The sequence below is a fragment of the Lutra lutra genome, chromosome 6 (genome assembly GCF_902655055.1).
Source record: "Lutra lutra chromosome 6, mLutLut1.2, whole genome shotgun sequence".
NCBI lineage: Eukaryota > Metazoa > Chordata > Mammalia > Carnivora > Mustelidae > Lutra > Lutra lutra.
Genome location: NC_062283.1, coordinates 129,520,860 through 129,543,391, shown reverse-complemented (window position 1 = coordinate 129,543,391; position 22,532 = coordinate 129,520,860). Strand labels below are relative to the sequence as shown.

The following is a 22,532-nucleotide window of genomic DNA, read 5'->3' as shown; positions in this document are numbered from 1 at the left end:
TCCCCTTCTGAGGAGCCACCCCAAGTCCATGGGCCCAGAGGGGGGTGTTGGAGTTAAAAGCAGCCTCCCTCTTCTCCTGCCCACTGAGGGGACAGGCAGGTGCCAGAAAATGGGTAGATTCAGGCTCCAGCTGAACAGCTACCCCACCAGTGAATTATTCATACCTCTGGGGTGCCCATCTCTCACGTTTCAAATGCCCCAAAGTTTTTCCAAATCCTGCAGATCGGAATGGTGTTTTCCCCACATCCCTGTGTATATTCTGGGCTCTTGCTCGATGCAGCTTTCCTCCCTCCCCTTAAATATGCGAATCTTGGCTCTAGATCACCTTGGCGGCTGCACCCTTCCTGGATGTGGGCGAAGGTTCCAGTGAGATGGAAGGGAGGGGCTTTTGTAAGTTCAGCCAAGGGTGGAATGTATTTGATAGACTTTTAGAGTCGGCCCTCACTGCAGATGGCTGCCTACAGGGGACAGGAAGGCCTCCCACCCCACTCCACCCATTGCCACTGCACCCCAGCACCCCGCATCCCTTCAGCGCCCCCCACTCCCTACAGCAGATTTGGGAGACACCCATGTCCTGAAGTCTCCCTCTATGTGCTAAGGAGTTCCCTTCTATATCTAGAAGCTTGTTTTCCAGGGTTTGATGGAACAAGTCTGCACGTCACAACTACTCTTAAGACATTTAACAAACTCATCACCTTTGAACATTCTGTTCAACCTGCTTTCTACCTGGTTATTCTGTGGGACAACTGGGACTAACCCGTCCCTTTTGTTCCTGGACCAGTTCCTATTTTTCCAGGACAAGTTGGCTTATTTACAGTTTCTTTGTACTCACCCTTGTCTATTTCAACAGGTAGAGACAAGGGCATATCAGTATATAATGAATGGAATAAAATACCTACAGAAAAGCTCTCCCATATTTTAAAAAATCAACAAAAATTCATTATATGTTATACTATTCACCCTTCTATTGCAGTGGAACGATTGCTGGTAGAGTTTGGGCCACCTCAAAGGATGGCTGAATTTTAGAGAAATGCCAAGGCACATCCTTCTCCCTGGAAATGACCTCACGTAGAGGGGCTGCCTCACCTAGGCTGCCTGAGAAGCCGTGGGGATGAGGGTGTGTACGATGCTGTTTTTTCCCTTGATGAAGCCCCGTTAGCTAGGACCTAGGTTTATGTTTTGGATTTGCAAAGCTGACAGGTAAAATGCCCTTCCCAAGTTCATGGGCCAGATTTCAGTTTCTCTTGGTTGAGTTGTAACATTTCCAGCCAAGCCTTGTTTTGATAAGAAGAGGGAGATTTAAGAAACCAGCAGTAAATCACTTGATTTACTATGTCAAGCCAGGATTTGACAACTGTTGAAAGGTTTATAACTTGAAGATTTATAGACTTGAGGATGAGGCTGTTCTAGGGACAGAATCTTTTATGTTCACTAAAGCTCTTTGTTCCAAGATGGCTTCCAAATCTGACCTGAACTAGGCTGTCTGTATTCGCTGAAGTCTGCAGTCGGAAGCAGAGAAATTCAGATGTACCCTATAACACCTCCAGGATTTTGAGGGTTCTCAAGTGATATACATGTTGGTTGTATCAGTTCATGAGTCCATGGAAAGGATGATTTGGACCGCATTTGAGGTCTTTAAAGGTCTTTGGAGATGAGGGAAGTCATTGGGGGGAGGGGCAGTAACCTGACTGCCACCTGGTCCCTCAGTGGAAGGGGCAGGAGGGAGGTGGAATCAAGGAGGGGGCAGGCAGTGAGCTGTTTGTCTCTTGAGAGCTGGTTCTCTCTCCCTGTCTACCATCTGTTTATGACATTTGAAGTAATCTCTACGCCCAGTGAGGGGTTCAAACTCACAACCCAGACATCGAGGGCTGCACGTTCTACCGAATGAGCCAGTCAGTTGCCCCTTATTTACAGCATTCTTGTTAGCTCTGAAATAACCTTTTCCATTATTTTCAGTGATGAAGTCCTTTTTTTTTTTTTTTTTTTGGTCACAATTCGTTAGGATGTTAAAGCAGTGGCACTGATGTGTCTGGGTGGCTCAGTTGGTTAAGTGGTTGCCTTTGGCTTGGGTCATGATCTCAGGGTTCTGGATTGAGCCCCATGTCAGGCTCCCTGCTCAGCCAGGAGTTTGCTTCTCCTTCTCCCTCTTCTGTTCCCCTTGCTTGTGCTCTCTTACTCTCTCTCAAATAAATAAATAAACTCTTAAAAAAAAATAAAACAGTGGCCACTGATGTTCTATAGCTCAGGAACCAAAACCATGAGAAAACAAGAAAACAAAAGGCCATCTAAAGAAGCACAGATTTCAAAAAGAAAAACAACAACAACAACAAAAACACCAGAAAACCTTCCAGACAATGAGAATTATTCATTCATTGTTTATTTTTCTATTTATAGTGTTTTCTGCCTATGGTTTTAAAAATTCAAACGATGCAGAATGTTACAAAGACAGCAAAAACATCTTTCAATATCTTTCCGCCCAGAGACAACTACAATCAGCCTTTTGGTGATTATCTTTCCAAGACCTCTTTCTGTGCCTAATGCATGCAGATTTATCTATATCCATATACATAAAGAAGATAGGAATAGAATCATACTACATATGCTAGGAGCATATGTATACATATACACATACACATATTTAAATTTAGAACTTATGAATGTGAAATATCTTATTCATAAAATATCCATTTTATGAATGTGAAATAATTTACTTAACTAAAATGTTTCGAGAGACATTTTGATTATTTCAGTATTTCACTATTACAAACAACGTGCAAAGAACATCCTTGGTCATGTATCTTGGTGCTCATCTCAGATTATCTTCTTAGGATAAAGCCTTATCAGATTTATCCTAATACAGCCGGATTAGGAAGTGTGCATGTGAAAGTTTTTAAGTGATTTTCAATTGTTCCCCCAAAAGGTTAGCCAGTTTCCACCCCTCACCAACCTGAACTATTGATTGGGTTACTCACATTTAGCAATCCGATCAGCGATAAATGATACATCAGTATACTTTTGGGGGAGGTTACCAGTAAAGTTTAGAGTCTTTTCTTTTGATAATTGACCATTTATTTCCCTTCTGTCCCTCCCCCCGCTTGCTTCCTTTCTCTCTCTCTGAATTATCTGTGTCTTTTGTTCATTTTTTCTATTTCAGTGTTTATTCTTATTTTAATAATTTGAAGGAGTTTATTTTTAAGATTTTATTTATTTTAGAGACAGAGAGAGAGAAAGAGTGGAGGTAGGAGCAGAGGGAGAGGGACAAGCAAAGGCCCTGTGGTGGAAGGAATTGTGGCAACTATAAACACTGGAAAAAAAATAGTCACTATGGTGACTCCATTATTTTTGGACTAAAGATGCTATAGAGAGCTAGCTTGATTATTTTCCCCATTATAAATGATCTATTTGTTCTGCTGAAGTGCTTATTTTTTTCCTTTGCTTTTGAGTATATCATTTTCATTAGGATTTGTTGCTGTTGTCCATTCTTAAATAACTTTTCTTAAGACACGGTTGGTTAGGCTTCTAAGAAGATAGCCTCTTCTTATTTTCCTCTTCTATTAGTTTTGATATTTTCATTAAACATGTGATAAATGGTCATTGTCTATCTTCCATGGTTATGTTCTCCCTAAAAAAATCCCATGTCTTCTTTCTACTGTATTCCAAGACTGGGATCCTTCCTTATTTTTAGTATTAATCTTTGTTATTACTTTTTTTGAGGTTCGTATCTTAGTTTTGGAAAGGGAGGAAAGGGAGATTTTTGGGGACCTTGAACTTTTGTCACAATTTGTCACAATTTCCCAAGTGCATGGGTCTGTTATTAAAATACCACTTTGTAAGCATTTTCCCCCAACTCTTTAAAATTATTCCAAGGAGACTTCCAGAGAATTCTCCCATAATTAAAATAACTTCTTCAGTTTTTAAAAGTCTCTGTCTTGTTACTTACTTCTGTATTAAAATTGTATTGATGTGTGAGAAGGAATGGCAAAATAGTAACTTCTTGATCAATGTTAGAGCTATGTTCACGTCCCCCCAATTACTGTCTGCTCCAGATGCACCAATAAGAGCTCATTGCTGCTCCACCAGCATGAAATTCATTAATCATATTTAGTTTTTGGGAAAGTTCCTTTATACCCTAAGATAGATGTACTTCTCTGGAAGTGACGTAGAAAGTAGCCCCAGTCCTGTTCCTTCCTCACAGTAGAGAAAAAGAAGCAGAACAACAGAAAAGCCCAGTTTAAAAGATGACTAGTTTTCTAGGAAATATTTTTTCCTAACGCACTGAGAAATTTGGGGTAGTTCAGTATAATTTTGAGTGATACAAATTCCTAGGATAATATGTTAATTAATTTGTTACCTTTCCTTTACTCCCCAAAACCTATTCAACGAGAAGACTTTTGTGAGGGAGAATCTAGGTTAGCAGAGAATCACAATTCACCAGGGAAGGACAGCAACCAAATAAACCTTCACCTGCCAGAAACAGATTCGATGCCTTACTCTGGTCCTGGGTTTTCTCTTACTGACTTTTGATCTTCATGTTAGATACGGCGCTGACTCACTAGCAGCAAAGTAGAAAGTTAGAGAAACATGCCCTAGACTAGAAAAAAATCTTATTTCCCAGATAGCTAATAATACTAATTACAACTAATTAGTATTAGTATAGTACTAATACTAAACCTGCAGAAGCAGGGATGTGATCGTAATCATGAGAGTTCAGAATCTCAGATCAAGTTCTGCATAGCAAAAATAGTAACGAATAAGTGTTTGTGGGTTTTCGATGTTTTGCAAAGCCCTTTCTTTTTTTTTTTTTTTTTTTTTTTTTTTTGAAAATGAGGGTTTGGGGTAGTGGAGTCCTGACGCCAAGTCTAGAAATGGAATGATAGCTCTGTTCACATGTTGATGGGCTTATCTTCATTGATCATGATTCATTGACTCTAAGATGCCCTTGATAATAGCACTGTTTCATGTACCACAAGAAAGAAAAATTGCTCCTTATGGAATTCTTATGTGCTTACAGCACTTTATGGCGCATTGTGATTTCAGAGATGTTAATGAGTGATAAAGCATGCATCTTAGAATCAATGATACATGATATTTTTCTTACATAAAAAACAGGGAAAATTGACATCTCCAACAGCTTGTCTATCTACCTGAAATATTTAACAATAAATTCATGCTTTAAAACTCTGTGTACGAAGTGTGATATTTCCAAGAGTGATCAAGATTATTGAGAGAATAGTGTTACTATTTAGAGAATTAACAAAGTGAACTTTTGTAAAAGATGCCCCCAATTTTCCCTGTCATGTTTTCAGATCTTAAGTATCGACTATTCGTATTTTCCTTCTTGTGCAAAGCAATGTGGTTCCTGTAGTGTTGCCTAGGGTAGGGTAGGGAGGGTAGGGATGGTTCCTATCACCTTTCCCAACTCTTTCTGTAGCATTTTGAGCAAAACTTCTCATTTCCATTGTTGGCTACCACTTGGGCTCAGAAATAAATTTTATCACTTAACATCCCGCCCGCATTAGAGTCTAATGTTCTGTCCCACTTGTCACAATCCTGAATGTTCAAGGAAATCTGACCCCTGAGCTCGTGATACCATTGTGTTCTCTGGGCTGGAGACGATCGACTACCTTTTGCTGCAAGATTTAGGCATCTCTACCTGAAGAAGCTCATTATTAGTATTTTTTTTAAAGATTTTATTTATTTACTTGAGAGAGAGAGAAGGAGTGAGAGAGAAAGCATGAGAGGGCAGAGGGTCAGAGGGAGAAGCAGACTCCCTGATGAGCAGGGAGTCTGATGCGGTTTGAGATCCTGGGACTCCAGGATCATGACCTGAGCCAAAGGCAGTTGCTTAACCAACTGAGCCACCCAGGTGCCCCTCATTATTAGTATTTTTAATGCTATGAATATCATATGTGGGGTATCTGTGTGGGCGAAAGGATGTGTTCAGAGTGAACAATTACCCACAGTCCCACTGTCTTGGCCATTGGTGGCATTTTAGCATGTTTCCTTTCACTTTTTTACCACAGAAACTTTTGTGTAGTGGTGATAATTTTTATGTGTAATTTATGAGATGCTTTTTCACTCAACCTCATGTTATTGAAATAGTATTTTTTTCTTAAGATTTTATTTATTTATTTGACAGAGTGAGAGAGAGAGAGACAGTGAGAGATGGAACACAGCAGGGGGAGTAGAAGAGGGAGAAGCAGGCTCTCCACTGAGCAGGAAGCCCAATGTTGGGCTCTATCCCAGGACCCTGGGATCACCACCTGAGCCGAAGGCAGACGCTTAATGACTGAGCCACCTAGGTGGCCCTAGAAATAGTATTGTTAAAGGTTTTTAACTAGTTGATTGTTTTATTCCCCTGTTGCTTATTTTTTGGGCTCTATCCATCTTATTTTTGTAATTCTAAATCATGTTAAAATGAACATCTCTGTATATAAATCTCTCTCCATATTTTGATCAAGGGACATACTTTTTTTTTTTTTTTTTTTTTTTTTTTAGAGAGGGAGAGAGAGAGATTGAGGCAGGGAGGGGCACAAGGTAAGAGAGCGAGCCTTAAGTGGGCTCCATGCCCTGAAATCATGACCCATGCCGAAATCAAGAGTTAGATGCTTAACCCACTGAGTCACCCTGGCGCCCCAAGGGACAGAACTAATACAACTGATTTGTATTATTAAATATCTTTCACAGGAAACATAAAGGTCACAACCATTTACAACCCAGCCAAAGGGACAGGAGTGAATGTGGGAGGAGGGTTGTATTTATTTAATACTATTATTCTATTACTTCAAAGTTAAATTAACTGGGGAAACTTGAGACACACACTGATGAAGTCATCTCATGCTGGTGACACTTTCAGTTGTGTCTGGAGCTGGGAAGCTATTGTCCTCTCCCCTCTACTATCCTCCCTACTTCATCACAGCTCTGTGGAAATTCGTTCTCCTGGAAATTATTAAACCAGAAGCCCAACAGCCCTGTAAAAACTCCTCGAGGTGCCTGGTTCTCTCGTATTTGCCCCCCCCCCCCCCCCCCCCCCCCGTGAAGGGTAGGGTAGGTAAGGCTCCAAACGCCAAACTGGATACATGCTTACCTTGCAAACCAAACAAACCCCTCTGTTTTTGTTTTGCTTTGTGTCTGGACTAATCTTAGCACCTCTTCTGCCTGTGAGCGATTTGTCACTTCCTTCTGTAAGACTGGCACCGGCAGACATGCAGTCCCAGAGGATCCCGGGGAGAAAGCGAGGCCGACCCCCACTTCACTCAACACCTCTGAAGATGGCGGTTCGTAACCTTTATTCCGCTTCAGCTGGCGCTTTGCCAGCAGTGAAGATCCCCAAGAAAAGAGGGCGGAAGCCTGGGTACAAGGTACGGCTCCATCATCTCCTTTCTCCTCAGGGACGTTGGGCTGGGGCACTGGGGGCTTGGGCAGAGCGGCTGCTGCTCCCTGTGAGGAAAGGCTGGGAGCTGGGGGACAACGGGCGCAAAACAAGTTTCTCTCAGGGAAGCGCGTCACGGACAGGGCCTCATTCTCACGCCGCGGCCCACAATGCATGCTGTCCCCGTCGTGTGTGTTTTTACAAGTGAGAAAGCAAATTGCACCAGATGGGGAAAGCTGTGAGGCGAGCAGATTTTAGGGTCAGAGCTAAACACGCAATATGAAGGCTCGCATCTAAATTAGCGTTTCAGGCACCGAGTTTTCCCCTAACCGTGCCTGCTAGGGCGGCGCTCGAAGCCACTTTCCAGAACTTCTTCGTCACTTATTTTAGTAGAAGCAGATGATGTTCCTGAGACATTTAAATTAATACTAAGGGCAGGCTAGTGTCAAAGGACCCAGGAGCGTTTTCCCAAACAGAGGCCCAACAAGGGGACTCCTCAGGAAAATTCAGGGTGTTAATTCATAGATTCCTGCTTATAAAAAGTGCTGATGTCAAGTTTGGCTCCAAGGAGGCATAGCAGGCAGAATTCAAATCCTGTGACCCTTTGAAGACTTACCAGTTTGGAGTGGCGGGGGAGGGGGGGGGTGTGTGTGGAAAAGAAATTCTCTGATGTAATTGCAATCACATAAAGCAATCTGAACTGGGAGGAGGGAGAGCTTCTCCTCCAAGAGGTTTCTGAAGAGGCTTCTAGAGAAGAAAGACTATTGAGTCTGTTCTCCATGAGCCTTTTGGGCATTTAGAAAACGAGCTTCAGAAGTTTCCCTTCAGTTATTTTTCTTGAAATAAAGAGCTTATGTTTCCATCTTGAGACCTGAATACTTGAACCAAAATGCAAATTGGCAATTAACTCCCATATATTTAGGAAAATGTATGGAAATTATTTCAGGTCAGCAGAAAGACAGAGCTTCCGGAAGAATTGGTAATGAATTCAACCTTTATCCCTTTGGTTCTCTGCAGTTCCTCCAACTGCTGGAAAATAAAAATGGTAGGTGGGGTGGGGGAGGTGACTCCGAGTTATTTGGGGATCACGGGCTTTAGTAAAATAGGCTTTTACTCAGCCATCTCCTAAAGTAAAGTCTTCTGTCACTGGTTATTTTTCTAGCAAAGAGAGCCTCCTTTTTCTCATGGGCACGTCAGCTTTAGAACTGTGTCTCTGAAGCAGGCACAGGGCGGGTCTTCTGAGCTCGGCTACTTGCGCTATTGCTGAGGTGTGGGAGTTGCTTCTGGAAGCCTGGAGCAGGGCAGCCTTCTATCAACAGAGAGTTGATGGAGCCAGGAAGCAGATCCAGGATCTGAGGAAACACACTGAACATTCCTCTCTCCTAGTTGGCCTTTCTCCTACTCCCCTGGGAGCTGTGACCCAGGAATGAAAATTACCAACAGACATAGCATTTCTGGGGCCAGGAAAAATGGTAATTCAGTCCATGGAATGAGCCCAACTTGGCAATTGTCCTGTGTCCTAAAAAGGGCAGTTTTCAGGGTTCCTAACACGGGGCAGGAAGAAAGCTTTACGGTGTGGTTAGCTGACAGTCTGGGTCTTACAACACGGAAGACAGGCCTCATGCCCACGTCTCACAGGGGCAACAGGTCCCAGCTCTTGCTCGAGTCCACCTTCCACGTATTTGGGGAAATGTGTGGGAATTATCTCAGGCCTGCAGCTCCCAGACAGCTCCCCATGCAGTGGGTTTGGTGTTCGGGAATGGCTCCAAACCAGGTGTCATCTGCTGGAAGGGCTGACTCTCTTGTGGTAACGCAAGAAAAATAAGAACCAGGTGAAAATCTTCATAAAGCTAAAATGGTTCTGCCCAAAGGATCATCCTTTATTCTGAAATATCTGCTTCCTACTGTTTTGGTGTTAAAATTTATTTTATTTAAGTGTCATACGTGGTCAGGAACTTGGGGATTCTAAAAAGCATTTTATTAAATGTTGTATATTGTCAGGATTTGGTAATTCAAAAAATATCCTTACTTGGCAAAATAAATTTGGCAACCTGTTCGGTTTCTTCAGTTTTATTCTGACAATTTCTGAGACCCAGAAGCCCCATTTTACCATTAATGAAAAGATTTTAATCGTGGGGAGACCAGCAAGGAAAGTGTAGAGTTTCATTTAATTTACCAAATGGCCACTAATTTGGCAATTTTAACTATTTGAGACGCAGTTGGGGAGACAGAAGTTGTTAAAAAAGAAATCTTGAGCAAGCAAAATAAGATATTTCTATTTCTAATATAATTCGATATTTCTATATAATAAGAATTTTTGTTTTAACTAAATGGTATTTTATTAATCACATAGAATAAAAATACAATAACACGATCAATATCATACAATAGTAACAATTGTTATATCAATAATAGCATCATTATGGTATATTTATGCTAACAATATTGTCACAATAGAATAATCAGTATTTGAGTGTTCAGAAGGCTCTTTCCCAGGAGATTCTGAGGATGCCTGGTGGTGCTGATTATGTCAAGGTCTATGGTGGTGGCCGTTTGTTGTTTCTTGCCTGGTGCTCTCCCACACTGCACTGCCCATCACCTCTGTGTCAATCACATGTGGAAACTCCCTGGTCCAAATATGGGCACAAGGCTCTCCGTTGAAGACCCATGCACAGCTAACACGGGGTGTGATATTTAACCCCTTCTCTGGGTCTTGAGAATAATATGAGTGAATTACAAGCAGAAAAGGAAGAATTCAACCGGTAGTCAGATGTCAGCGCCCCAGAGTTCATAGGTCATGCCTCCTCCCGGGGCCCATCTGCCCATGTCTCTTGGCCCAGGCCAGTGGCCTCACTGCCAGGTCATGCTCACTGCTGTGAGAACACCATGTGATGGCCTTACGCCCCCTTCTCACCCCACTCGAAGGAAGCAGAAACCTCTTCACATCATATTTTCTTTGAAGAGCCATACGCTGACTGCAACGAAAACAGCCTTCTTCAACCTGGAACAGAATTTGTATCTCAGTTTGAAGCCTCTGCTATAGGTTTAGTTCATAGACAACTCAAGGTCAACAGAGAGATTTTCCTTATATCTCATGACTAAAAAGACCATTAAGCTCGTTTTAAAGAGATAAAGAGAGAGAGAGAGTCTACATCAAGGAGAAACTCTAGCTTCCATTCTGTAGATGCGGCTGATTATAATGTCACCGAACAGTGGGATTTCCAGCTCCTGTGCCTTTATGGTTGGGATTATGATTGAAGCGGGAAGAAAAAAGTGTTGAGTTTTGAAAATAGCTGTCTGTTCCCTCTACATAATTGTATTAATAATACTAGCAACAACAACAACAACAACAACGATAATAACAATAACAGTCATAGAACATTCATTGACCACTTCTGTGTTTGAGGATCTGGGCCAAAATATTGTGTATATTTTCTTATTTGACTCCTGATAGCAAGGGGAGTCAGAAAAACGGCAGGAATTAGGTATGAATGAACCAAGTCCCACAGCCTGAGGCCACTTACTGATGGGCCAGCAGCCCCCTAGACCTTGGCAATCTCTTTGTACTATTGTTCAGAATAGTAATTATGCTTTCCCATTTAGTCTTTCCAAAAAAGAGTAAATTATGTTCTGTCTGCTCTGTTTCATGAGCTCAGAAAATTGTAACATGTTTAGAAAGAATATTATCCCTAAAATACTAAAAACAAATGGTTAACATGTTCTAACATGTTGGTAATTATATTACTCAGAATACAGAAGCCAGCTGCTGTAACAAAGGCCAAACAACAGTGGCCTAAAGAAGGTAGAAGCTAACTCCCCTGTTGTGTTAAAGTCTGAGAAGCTCATCTGAGGATGTTATGATGTCTCCATGGTTTTGGGACCCAGGCTCCCTTTCCATTGCTCTGCTACTCTTTTTTTTTTAATTTATTTTTTAAATCTATTTTTATTATTATTTTCAGTTAGCCAGGATATAGTACATCATTAGTGTTCTGCTATTCTTAACACAAGTCTCTACCTCATACTCTAAAATAGCTTTCCACTTCCCACTACGGCGCTAGTCTAGGCAGCGGAATGGGGACAGAGGTAGTAGAGGCCTGTCTTTCCCCTTTAAGGACTCAACCCTCAAAGCTGCACACACCCCTTACAATTGGATCTCACTGGCCATAAACTAGTCCATTGGCCACAACCTAGTCCATTGGCCATACTTAGTGCCAAAGGAGATGGGGAAATGCAGTGCTAGGGGACTAGGGGATCAGGTGGCCAGCTAAGTCAATGAGTCCCATTGATAAAGAAAGAAGGGGGCATGGAAATTTGGGAATAGCCAGCAGCCTCTGCTAAGTTCTTAAAGAGCAGTCTTTTTCTTTTTCTTTTTTTTCTTCAGATCGTATTTATTTATTTGTCAGAGAGAGAGACTACAAGCAGGGGGAGCGGCAGGCAGTGGGAGAAGACTCCCCACTGAGCAAGGAGTGGGACTCGATCCCAGGACCCAGGGATCATGACCTGAGCCAAAGGCAGAGGCTTAACTAACTGAACTACCTGGGCATTGTAAAGAATAGTCTTCTTTTAACTAGAAGATTCACTCTATAAAGAGAGTGATTTTCTAATAAACATAAGTAATGCTACATTATGTTTAATTTCCTCTTTTTTATTGCCATCCTTTTCTTGCCACCCCCACCCCCCGCAAAGTATGTGTCCTTGGCATTGTGTAACAAGGAAATCAAATTCACAGAAATCTCAATTAAGAGAATGTTCGAACTTAAGCAGAAAGGGTTTTATTTGTTCCAACACTTGCTCAAAGCCTCTTTCTAAAATGTGTTTTCATTAGAACGGTTGAATTGGCTTCTACTATTCTTTGATTATCCAGATCTTGTATTGTCTTAGAGTCCTATTTACGAACGTCAAATGCAGCATGATATTGTATGCAAGGGAAGAATAGCTATCTAATGAGCCTTCCTGAGCTGATCTTCAAGGTCCCCCCCTGCTGATGGTGGGCATGGCATGCCCCTTGCATCCTTATTTTCCCATGGGGAAAATCATTACACAAGCACAAGTTGGCAGGAGTCATTCCCTTAGGATGAGTGGTGTGCAGAACTCAGGGTGGGGACTGTCTCTCCTATGGTTTTCTGTGATACCCCCACCCCCAGGGCTGGAGCAAGCGCCAAGGCTGAGGCTCAGTGGGAGGTGGGAGGCAGAGGTATGTTGGCTAATGTCCCCCCACCAGCTGAGAGTGAGTCCAACATGAATGCTAGTTGATATTTTCAATTATGTTAAGAAGTAAGAAAGTAAGAAAGGTAAACAGTGAAATCGTATGTTGGAAGTTTGCTCGTTTGTTGAGCACGTGATGAGCTTCTTCGCTGAACTGGGTGATAGTTTGTGAAAACCAAAAATAGTTCAGTTTTTTGTGCTATTCGTGGTGTAACAGTCGCAGAGAAGGCCCACTTTTAAGTTTAATTTGTGGGGGGTTTTTTGTTTTATTTATTTATTTATTTATTTATTTATTTATTTATTTATTTGACACAGAGAGAGAGAGAGAGATCACAAGTAGGCAGAGGGGCAGGCAGAGAGAGAGAGAGGAGGAAGCAGGCTCCCCGCTGAGCAGAGAGCCCTTTCAGGGCTCGATCCCAGGACCCTGGGACCATGACCTGAGCTGAAGGCAGAGGCTTTAACCCACTGAGCCACCCAGGTGACCCTAGGTGTAATTTAATTTGTGTTTTTAACATTTTCTCCATCACTTTCTCAAGTCTGTGAGTCAAAGAGTAAATTCGGCCCTAATTTGTAGCATTCAACAATTTCCAAGGCATATATTCCCAACATTTCCAGTTCCAAGATACCAAAATGGCAGCCCTGAGCGTGGAGTTGCTCAGACACACTCCTGCCTCTCTACTTCCCTAAGGGCATGATAACAAAATAATTAGAATAATTAGAAAGTGATGAGTTTTTGAGTATCAATTACCTTTGTTTTTAATGTTTTTTAAATTAATACTCTGTAAATATATATACTTCAATGTTCAATGATCACTGTGTTTAATGAACAACTTGCAATATTCCTGAAAATCTAAGTCATCCTTTATGGCCCAGTTTAAGCCAGCTCCAGCTTCCCACTGCCCTGAGTTCTGCTAAGCACACAGTCTTGTTCCTGGATGCACCCTGTTTCCTCTCCATCTGTAGGGTCGACCCCATGCAGGCTGATGCAGAGAACTTGGCCTCCTCACTAGTTTCTGTAAGAAACCCAATCACACCACACATTTCTTGAAATATGTGGTCTCTACTAAAGATTGTTGGGGGCACAGGGCGTCGTGAACAGCATTTCATTAAGTAATTCTCCCAAGTAGATCCATTTTTCTGAATTTCACTTTACCCAGTGATGGTGTTTTGTGTTTTCCCTTTTCTTTCTTCTCTCTCCTGGTACCCTGGAGTACTGGCTTCATCGTCTCCTCTCTCAGCTTCCCTCTGTCTAGGAGGAAACTAAGCCCTGTCCTTAGCAAAGCGGCAGCCCCCCTCCTCTCACCTCCACTCTTCACGGGTCTCAGGGATTCTCTGGGTCCAGAGGAAAATCTGAACCAAGCACAGAGATGGTGGGAGAAAGCTCCAGCATCCCTACCGTATCCCCACCCTGTCCGCACCCCTGAAAGGCATTAGTGAGCTGGTCCATTTCCGTCCCAGCTTCAAGCATTCCCTTCTGTCTTCATTGTCATGTAGGCAGTTTGTTGTACTGGGGTAATATTATTTTCCTAAAGAAGTTTTAGTTCAAAGAAAGCTTAGCTAGCATCTCAGATTTAACCAACGGGCCTGTTGCCAAAGAAGGCCTCAAGGCTGAAGGATAGCGGCCCCTCCATCCGTTAGGTGTTTCATCTCTCCTCTAAGTGTGGGGAGAAAAAGGTATGGGTGGACCCAAAAACAAGCTGACACCTAGGAATGGAATTAGGTCATTGGCTACAAACGTCTTGTTGTTGGAGCTGATATGCATTTTCAACAGGCACGTTTTTAGACTAAAGTCTGAGGTTAAACACAGTGAGGTATTCAATTTTTCCCTAACTCTGCTCCCCGCAGCATCTCCTCAGAACCCAGAGGAAGTTTTGTGTGGAGAAAGAGTGTGAGGCTAAGGGAGAATGTGCCCCCAAGAAAAGCTGTGGTAGGGAGATGAGCAAAACTATTGTCAAATACAGGTGGCGAGAGGAAGGAAGGGAGGGAGAACATGATTTCAAAAAATAAAAAAAGCATATTAGGTTCCTAGGGCTGCTGTAGTACACAAACTGGGTGGCTTAGACAACAGAAATTTATTGTCTCACAGTTCTGGAGGCTCAAAGTCCAAGTTCAAGGTGTATGCCTTGGGTTGGCAATGTTGTCCTTCCTGTGTCTTCATATTGTCTTTCCTCTGTACTTTTCTGTCTCTGTCCAAATTACTCCTTTTATAAGGATATATAGTCATATTGGATTAGGACCCATCCTAATGACCTCATTTTAACTTGATTATCAGCAAAAAAGATCTGGTTTCCAAATAAGGTCATATTCACAGGTCTTGGGAGTTAAGGCTTCCATATCATTTTGGGAGATACATTTCAACCCCTAATGTCCAGTATAATAATCTTTGTCTTTCAACCAGGCATTTAGTCCATTTATGTTTAAAGAAATTAGTGGTAATTTTTTTAAATTTTTAAAATTGTTTTTAAAAGATTTTATTTATTTATTTGACAGAGAGAGATCACAAGTAAGCAGAGAGGCAGGCAGAGAGTGAGGGGGAAGCAAGCTCCCCGCCAGGCAGAGGGCTCAAAGTGGGGCTCTATCCCAGGACCCTGGGATCATGACCTGAGCCAAAGGCAACCACTTAACTGACTGAGCCACCCAGATCCCCCTAAATTTGGGTTTAAATACATATCTTATTTTGTGTATTCTATTTGTCCCACTGATTCTGTTCATTTTACCCATCTCTCCTGCCTTCTTTTGGAATTTTTTTTTTTTTTTTTTTTTTTTTTTTTTTAGTATTTAATTTTTTTCTACTCCTTGAAAGTTAAGCACTCTGTTTTCTATTGTATTACTATCTGGCTTAAGGCAGTATCTTTTCAGAGAACTGCAGTCTCTCCTACCCCAACATTAGGGCAGCTTTCCTTATTGTCAGGGATGGGTGGAGGTCAGGTGGGACAAGTTTTCAACTGGCTCACCCTTCCTGGGTTTATGGCCCTTTGGATGAGCCCTGACCTCCATACCAATTCCCAAGGCCTAGATTTCACTTATATTTTGGCCTGATATTTTTTTAAAGATTTTATTTATTTATCTGAGAGAGGGATTTTATTTATTTATTTGAGAGAGAGGGGAAGATGGAGAAGGACAAGCAGACACCACACTGAGCATGAAGCCTAATGAAGGGCTCAATTCCACAACTCCCAGATCATGACCTGAGATGAAATCAAGAGTTGGGCATTTAACTGATGGAGCCACCCAGGCACCTCTGGCCTGATAATTCTTTATATATTGTCAGCTCCTCTATACTTTCATTAATCTTACATTTATTGTTCATGGCTGTTTTCAATTGATCCAAAGAACCTAGTTTTCTATATTTCCAGAAATAGAATTCCAAAGAAATTCAGGATGGCACGTTTCTTCTAATCAACATTCAAAATATGGCACTGACACTGGTTTTGTTTCAAATGCTTTCATGTTTTCAGACGTAGTCTAATATAGGGTATATATGTATTATGGATTGGAAGAGAATTTAGAAACCCACAATCTACTCAATCTCATGGCTTTGGAAGATGAAGCCTAGAAGCACTGAATGAGCTGCTCAGGGTCCCATGTGAGCTGGTGGCAGACCCAGGATTCAAACCCCAGCCCTGCCTCCAAGCCCTGTGTTCCAGCCCCTCCCCTGTGGGGCATCAGCGATGTATAGTTGATGACTGAAGTCATGCAAGTTCTCAGTGTCCATCTCCCGGGGGAGGAAATATGGGTCCATTTCTCCTTCTTGTCATGCCCTCCCCCAATACTATCAGCAAGAGTGATAATGAACATTTCCTGAGTCCTCATTTGCACTAGCCCTATGTTAGATGTTTACATTTAAATCTTGCCACATCCCTGTGAGGGGATATTATTATCTTCACACAGCTAAAGAAAGGCAGGCTCCAAAACCCTAAGTTACAAGAGCTCCTCACACTGAGTGGCTGAGCTGGACTTTGAGCTCAGATCCAAAAGCTATGTTCCAACGTATGTGCCCACTGGGACCCCGAACTTATTTTTAAAATTTGCTTTGTTCCTTCATCTCTGCTGATATGTATGTCGTCTCTACACATCATACTCTCTCAACAACATTCTCCGTCCTCAGATGACCAACCTATTGCTATCAGTGTATAGTTAGTACTTCTGTTCCTGCCACACTTGAAAATTTCTAGAATAATACTTCAATTTTTGGAGCAGTTAACCCCTTCTCCATTAGTGGCCCCTGGTCACACATCTCAGTTTGCAAACAGACCCTCCCCTTCCCCAACTCTTTCCAGTGGTTGTTTAGCAAATGTCTTAGAGAAGGTCTTCCCCGAAAGACAGCTGGAGTGAGAAACTCTCCAGGCTCTTATTTTGGATCTGTAAATGGAAAAGAAAGATGAGCTGCTCCCACATTCTCCAACCCCCTTTGGTGGAGACGCCAGCTGGCAGGGACCCACTCTCTACTTTTCTGCGTCACCCATCACGATACTCTACCCCAGCAAAGCACAGCCCCTTGGGCAGCTGCTGGCAACCACACCCTGTTGGAGGGGGTGACCACATCCTTTTGATTGAAGTTTTGAATTTCAGGTGAAGGTGCCAACTTTGCCAGCATCTGTACAGGGCTGTTGGCTTTGAAGGCCAAAGATTAGCTCCAGTATATGTCAGAGCATGGCGTCTCAGGCACCTAATCTCTCTCTAGACTTACGCTTCCAAGAAAGAAGCTTGCCTCCCTTCTTCCCTTCCATTTTATCCAGTGTATTCTGCCAGATCCTGTTTTTAATACTTTAAAAATAATCAATATTTTAGAATAGGTTTAGATTTACAGGCAAGTTGTGAAGCTAAAACAGAGAATTCTCACATACCCCATGCCTACTTTCCTCTATGGTTAACATTTTATATTACTATGATACATTTGTCTCAACTAGCGAACCAATAATAATACATCATTATTAAATCATGTCCGCATTTTATTCAGATTCATTAGTTTTTCCGTATTCTGTTCCAGGATCTAGCCAGGATATCATATTAACATTCAGTCATCTTGTCTCCTTAGGCTTCTCTGGGCTGTGAAAATTTCTCAGAGTTCCCTTGTTTTTTATGACTTTGGCAGTTTTGAGGAGTTTGGGTCAAGTGTTTTGTAAAATGTTCATAACTTGGGCTTGTCTGATGTTTTTCTAATGATTAGACTGGGGTTATGGGTTTTGGGGAAGAAGATTCCAGAGGTAAGGTGTCATTCCCATCATGCCATGTCAAGGGTATGTACTATCAATGTGGATTATCACTGTGGATGGTGACCTTGGTCACCTGTCTGAGGTGGTGTTTGATGGGTTTCTCCATGGTAAAGTCACTTTCCCCACATTTCCATGCTGTCCTTTTTGGAAGGAAGTCACTATGTGGAACTCACACTTAAGGAGTGGGAGGTTATGCTCCACAATAACTATTTGGAATATTTATGCATAAGAGTTTTGTCCATTCTCCTCCATGTATATAGTCAGTCATTCATTTATGTCAGAAGGGAGTCATGGATATTCATGGTATACTTTGAATCAGAATCCATTACTCATGATTTGTTGCTCATATTGTTCCAGATTTGGACACTGGAAGCTCTTTCCATTGACTCTTGTGTTCCTATGACCCACAGTCATCATTGTGTATGTGTGTGTTTAGTACTCTCACATTCTGAGACAAGATGTCGCAGGCTCATCTTGAATGTTTCCCTCACTTGTCCTTGAATCAGCCCTTTCTCCAAAAAGCCCTAGCTCCTTTTATTGAAGAATGGTATTAGATACCAAGATTGGACCCTTCTGTTTTATTTTGTGCATTTAAAAAACAAAATGCAACAAAAAAGCTATTTAAAAAAACAGCACTTTTTAATTTTGTCCATTTAAAAAAAATGCAACAACAACAAAAACAAACAAACAAACAAAAACACACAAAAAGCCAGCAATAGCAAAGGCAAATGACCTGCCAGAGAATAGCATCCCTGTATGTTGGGTCATACAGGGAGTTCCTCATTCCACATGTAGGAGAGGCACTGACAGAGGGGCCCCACATCACACCAAAGTACATTCCTAGCCACTGGACTCATTTCTATCTTAGAAGCCCTCCAAAATCGGATGTGACTCCCTTTCCTAGGCCAAGTTTTTTCCTTTAAGTGTTGAGATAGAAACTTCAGCATGCTAGGTCAAAGGTATGCTTCCTGATGGTCTATTCTCTTACCAAGAAGAATTTTTAAAAAGTCATGGACCACCCACAGGTGCATGAGATTTCTGCTTTGTTCAAAAGTCCCAGCAGTTGCTTGAAGGGTAGGATGAATGCCCATGGTTTGCCCTGCAACTGGCTGACTTATTCTAATTCCTTCAATTGCTTTATCTGACCAGAAATGGTGGGCAGTGGTAAGAGCCAACTCTATTTGTATTACTTCTTCAGAGGTGGATTCAACAAACAGACCCTTTTTTAATAAATATTAAAATTGCGAGCAAGCATTAGGTCTTAGGGTTATTATACACTCATGCAAACAGGAAACTCTCCACCATCACTATCCTCACCATCATCACCGTTGTCACATCACCATCCTTCTAGGGAAGGGTCACGAGGATCTTTGTGCGATTTGCTTAAAGACACAGAGGGAACATTGGTGACTTGCCAAATCTTACTTTTCCCCCACCAAAAGCATTATCTGTATGTTGGTTGGAGGGCTCTAAGCCTGTAATGGAGAATTTAACCAAGGTCCTTCTAGAGACCATTGCCCACCGTTGTTGGAGACTGCTACCACCAGCCTCTCCATCACAAGCCATGCAGCACAGCATATCATTCCTAGAAGGACTGTCAGGGGGACGCGTGGTGCACGACCTGGGAGGACAGGCAGGGTAACATGTAGCCCTTGTCACACTCAGCAGGTGAGGGAAACGTGCTAAAGTCACGGTCACTGAGTCACAGCTGGTTTCTGGTCCCCTCCTTTCCACCACTGAGTTGTCTTTGAGATTATTTCTATAGTATTTAGCACAGCATAACTAATTTTTCAAATGCTAAACACAGAATAAGATGATATCTCTGTTGACTGTAGCTTCTGACTAACATTGGGTCTCTTGCCAGAGCCCCAGATTCTGCATCCAGATAGCCCTGGGCAACCAGGGTGCTCACTTTTGACTGATTTCATTGTAAATTCATTTCAGTGAATTTAAATTCATTTCCACACGTCCCACTGCACCCTCAATGCCGCTCAGCAGCCACACCTTAGTTCATGAACACGGCCTCCTCTATCCTCACACTCAGGCTTCTGGCATCATGGAGAAATTAGAAGCCATCAGAAGAGACCTTTTGTAAGTTCCCATCTCCACATCCACCCCCCCCCCACACACACACACACCAGATCCGGGCCATTATACTCTGCTTTGCAATAAAATAGATGAAAGGTCTGAGTTTCCCTGCAGCCTTGACCCAACCCTCCCACCCACCCGCCTCCATTCACTAAATTCATCCCCTCTCACCTTCTAAAGTCCTGATGCTGCCAGCTCTCCAAGCATGCCCTGAATCATCCTTCTTTCCCTCTCTGCTGGATTATTTCCCTCAGCATTAAAGTATGTCTCTCCTGTCTCAAAATATATATATGTGTGAATGTGTGTGTGTGTGTGTGTGTATAAATATATATATATAATACATAAAATTATATAATATATATATAAAGAAGTATTTATATATATAAATACTTTTTAAAAAGCTTTAATTGTGGTAAGACACATGGCATAAAATGTACCATTATACCCACTTCTAAGTGTACAGCTCAGTAGCAAGTATATTCACATTGCTATGCATTCCATCTCTAGAACTTCACCTTGCAAAACAGAAACTCTGTCCCCATTAAACAACTCCCCATTCCCTCCTCCCTCCAACCCCTGGAGAACATTATTCCACTTTCTGGTTCAGTGATCTTGACTCTTCTAGGTACCTTAAATGAGTAGAATCATGCAATACTTGTCTTTTTGTGTCTGGCTTATCTCACTTAGCAAATATGTTCAAGACTCCTCCATGTTGTAGCATGGGCCAGAATTCCCTTCCTCTTCAAGGCTGAGTAATATTCCCTTGTGTGTACATATCACCTTATGTTTATCTATTCATCTGTCAATGGACCCTGGTAGTTGCTTCCTTGTGGACTATTGTGAGTTGTGTTGTTATGAGCATGAGTGGACAAATACCTCTTGGAGATCTTGCTTTCAATTCTTTTGGATATAGACCCAGAAGTGGAATTGCTGGGCAATTCTATTTTAAATTTCTTGGGGAACTGCTCTACTGCACCTTTTTACATTCCTGCCAATGGTGCACAAGAGTTCTGATTCTCCACATCCTTGCCACACTTATTATTTTTTTCATTTGTTTTTGATAGTAGCTATCCTGATGGGTGTGAGGTGATCTCCCATTGTGGGGCAAAAACTACTTGATTTGACTTTTCCTTCTTGCTATGGCTAATTTTTGGCTCCCCTTCCAGACAAGCCTCCTTGAAAGAGTTGACTTAAACTCCTGATCCCAGTTCTTCCCCTCCCTTTATTTCTTGAGCTAATCCAGTCAGGATCTCATCCCACTGACTGCACTACCCCCTCTTTGTTGAGAAGTTGCTACATCTAAAGGCCACTTCTAGTCTTCCTTGTGATCAGAGCTTTTGACATGGCTGACCACTCTCTCCTTCATGAAACACTTTCTCTGGCTCCTACAAGGACCCACTCTCTCAGTTTTCTTTCTACTCAACTGGATGTCTTTCCTGGTTTCTTTTGCTGGTTCCTCCTGGTCTTTCCAAGACTCTACATGTTGGAGTCTTGCAGAGCTCTGTGCTTGAATTTTTCTCTTCTCCATCTGTACTCCTTCTGTTCTTCTCTGATGAGCTCACCCATTACCATGGCCTTAAATATCAACTCCATATTGATGATTCAATATGGGGGGGGTCTGCATATATGGGTAGGGTCTGCAAATATATTAACAACAGAATACACACCCTTGCTACTAAAAATATGGCCAATGGACTAGCAACATCAGGACTGCCTAGAAGCTTGTTAGAAATGCAGAATCTCGGGCCCCACCCCAGACTTTCTGAATCAGAATTGATATTTTAATCAGATCCCCCAGGTGAGTGATTGCACCTTAAATTTGAAAAACAGTGGAGTAGTGGCCTCAACCTTAATTACATACTAGAATCATATGAGTACCTTTTAAAACTCCTGATGCCTTGGTCCCACTCCCAGAGAATGATTTAATTGGTCTTGAGTAGAGAACAGACACAGGTCAGTGGTGAAGAGGTGAAGTGACTGAATTATTCATTATAATGATGATGATTATATATATATATATATATATATATATATATATATATATATAATATAATGATGAATAATGATAATAATTATCATTAATTATTCATTATTTTTGGGTGGATTAGACAATTTTCTGTCAAACCTTGCTATGGAGAGTGACTTGTTGGCATTGACATAATCAACTGACCAGTCATCTCTATTTTATTCCATATCAACAAATTTCAGCTCCTCATTTTTTATTTCAAACAAGTCCTTCAAGGTGGCTGCTTCTCACCACCAGAGAATACACTCATGTCCACACTTGGGCTGCCCTTGACAGTTTCTGCTGTAGGAAATAAGCGCTGAGTAGTATGGCAGCCTCTTGGAGGAACGGTTTCTGGTCTCTTTTCCAGCGATCTTTGTGAGCTGATAGCTCAGCAGAGAGTGAGGAGAGCTTCCAAATTGGTCCCTGGGTACCTGTTGGGAAAGCTCTGTCCACAGGATTCTAGGGATTTGCAGCATGGGTACCGTCCCCTCCCCTAAATTCTGCACTCAGACGGCTCACAGGCTTCAACAGTCGTACCTCTTGTGTTCCCACACTCACTGCCTGACACCAGTCATTTCCTGGGTAGATCCACTCTAAGGGTAAGGTGCAGAGCTGATCTCTGAATTTGACCCCAGACATGAAT

General features: G+C 42.0%; 1 protein-coding gene across 8 annotated transcripts in view; it reads left to right on the top strand.

Moving 5' to 3' along the window:
* The window catches only part of SCML4 (Scm polycomb group protein like 4), a 110,141-nt gene that overhangs the window by 50,831 nt on the left and 36,778 nt on the right, over window positions 1–22,532 (top strand). For 6 of the 8 annotated variants that reach the window (XM_047734003.1, XM_047734005.1, XM_047734000.1 and 3 more), the window contains 2 exons: window positions 7,147–7,361; window positions 8,319–8,417. In XM_047734003.1, the coding sequence (XP_047589959.1) occupies window positions 7,206–7,361; window positions 8,319–8,417 (255 nt within the window). In that variant the 5' untranslated portion in view covers window positions 7,147–7,205. The remainder of the gene's footprint in view (window positions 1–7,146; window positions 7,362–8,318; window positions 8,418–22,532) is intronic. The other 2 variants (XM_047733999.1, XM_047734004.1) reach the window with 1 other exon arrangement.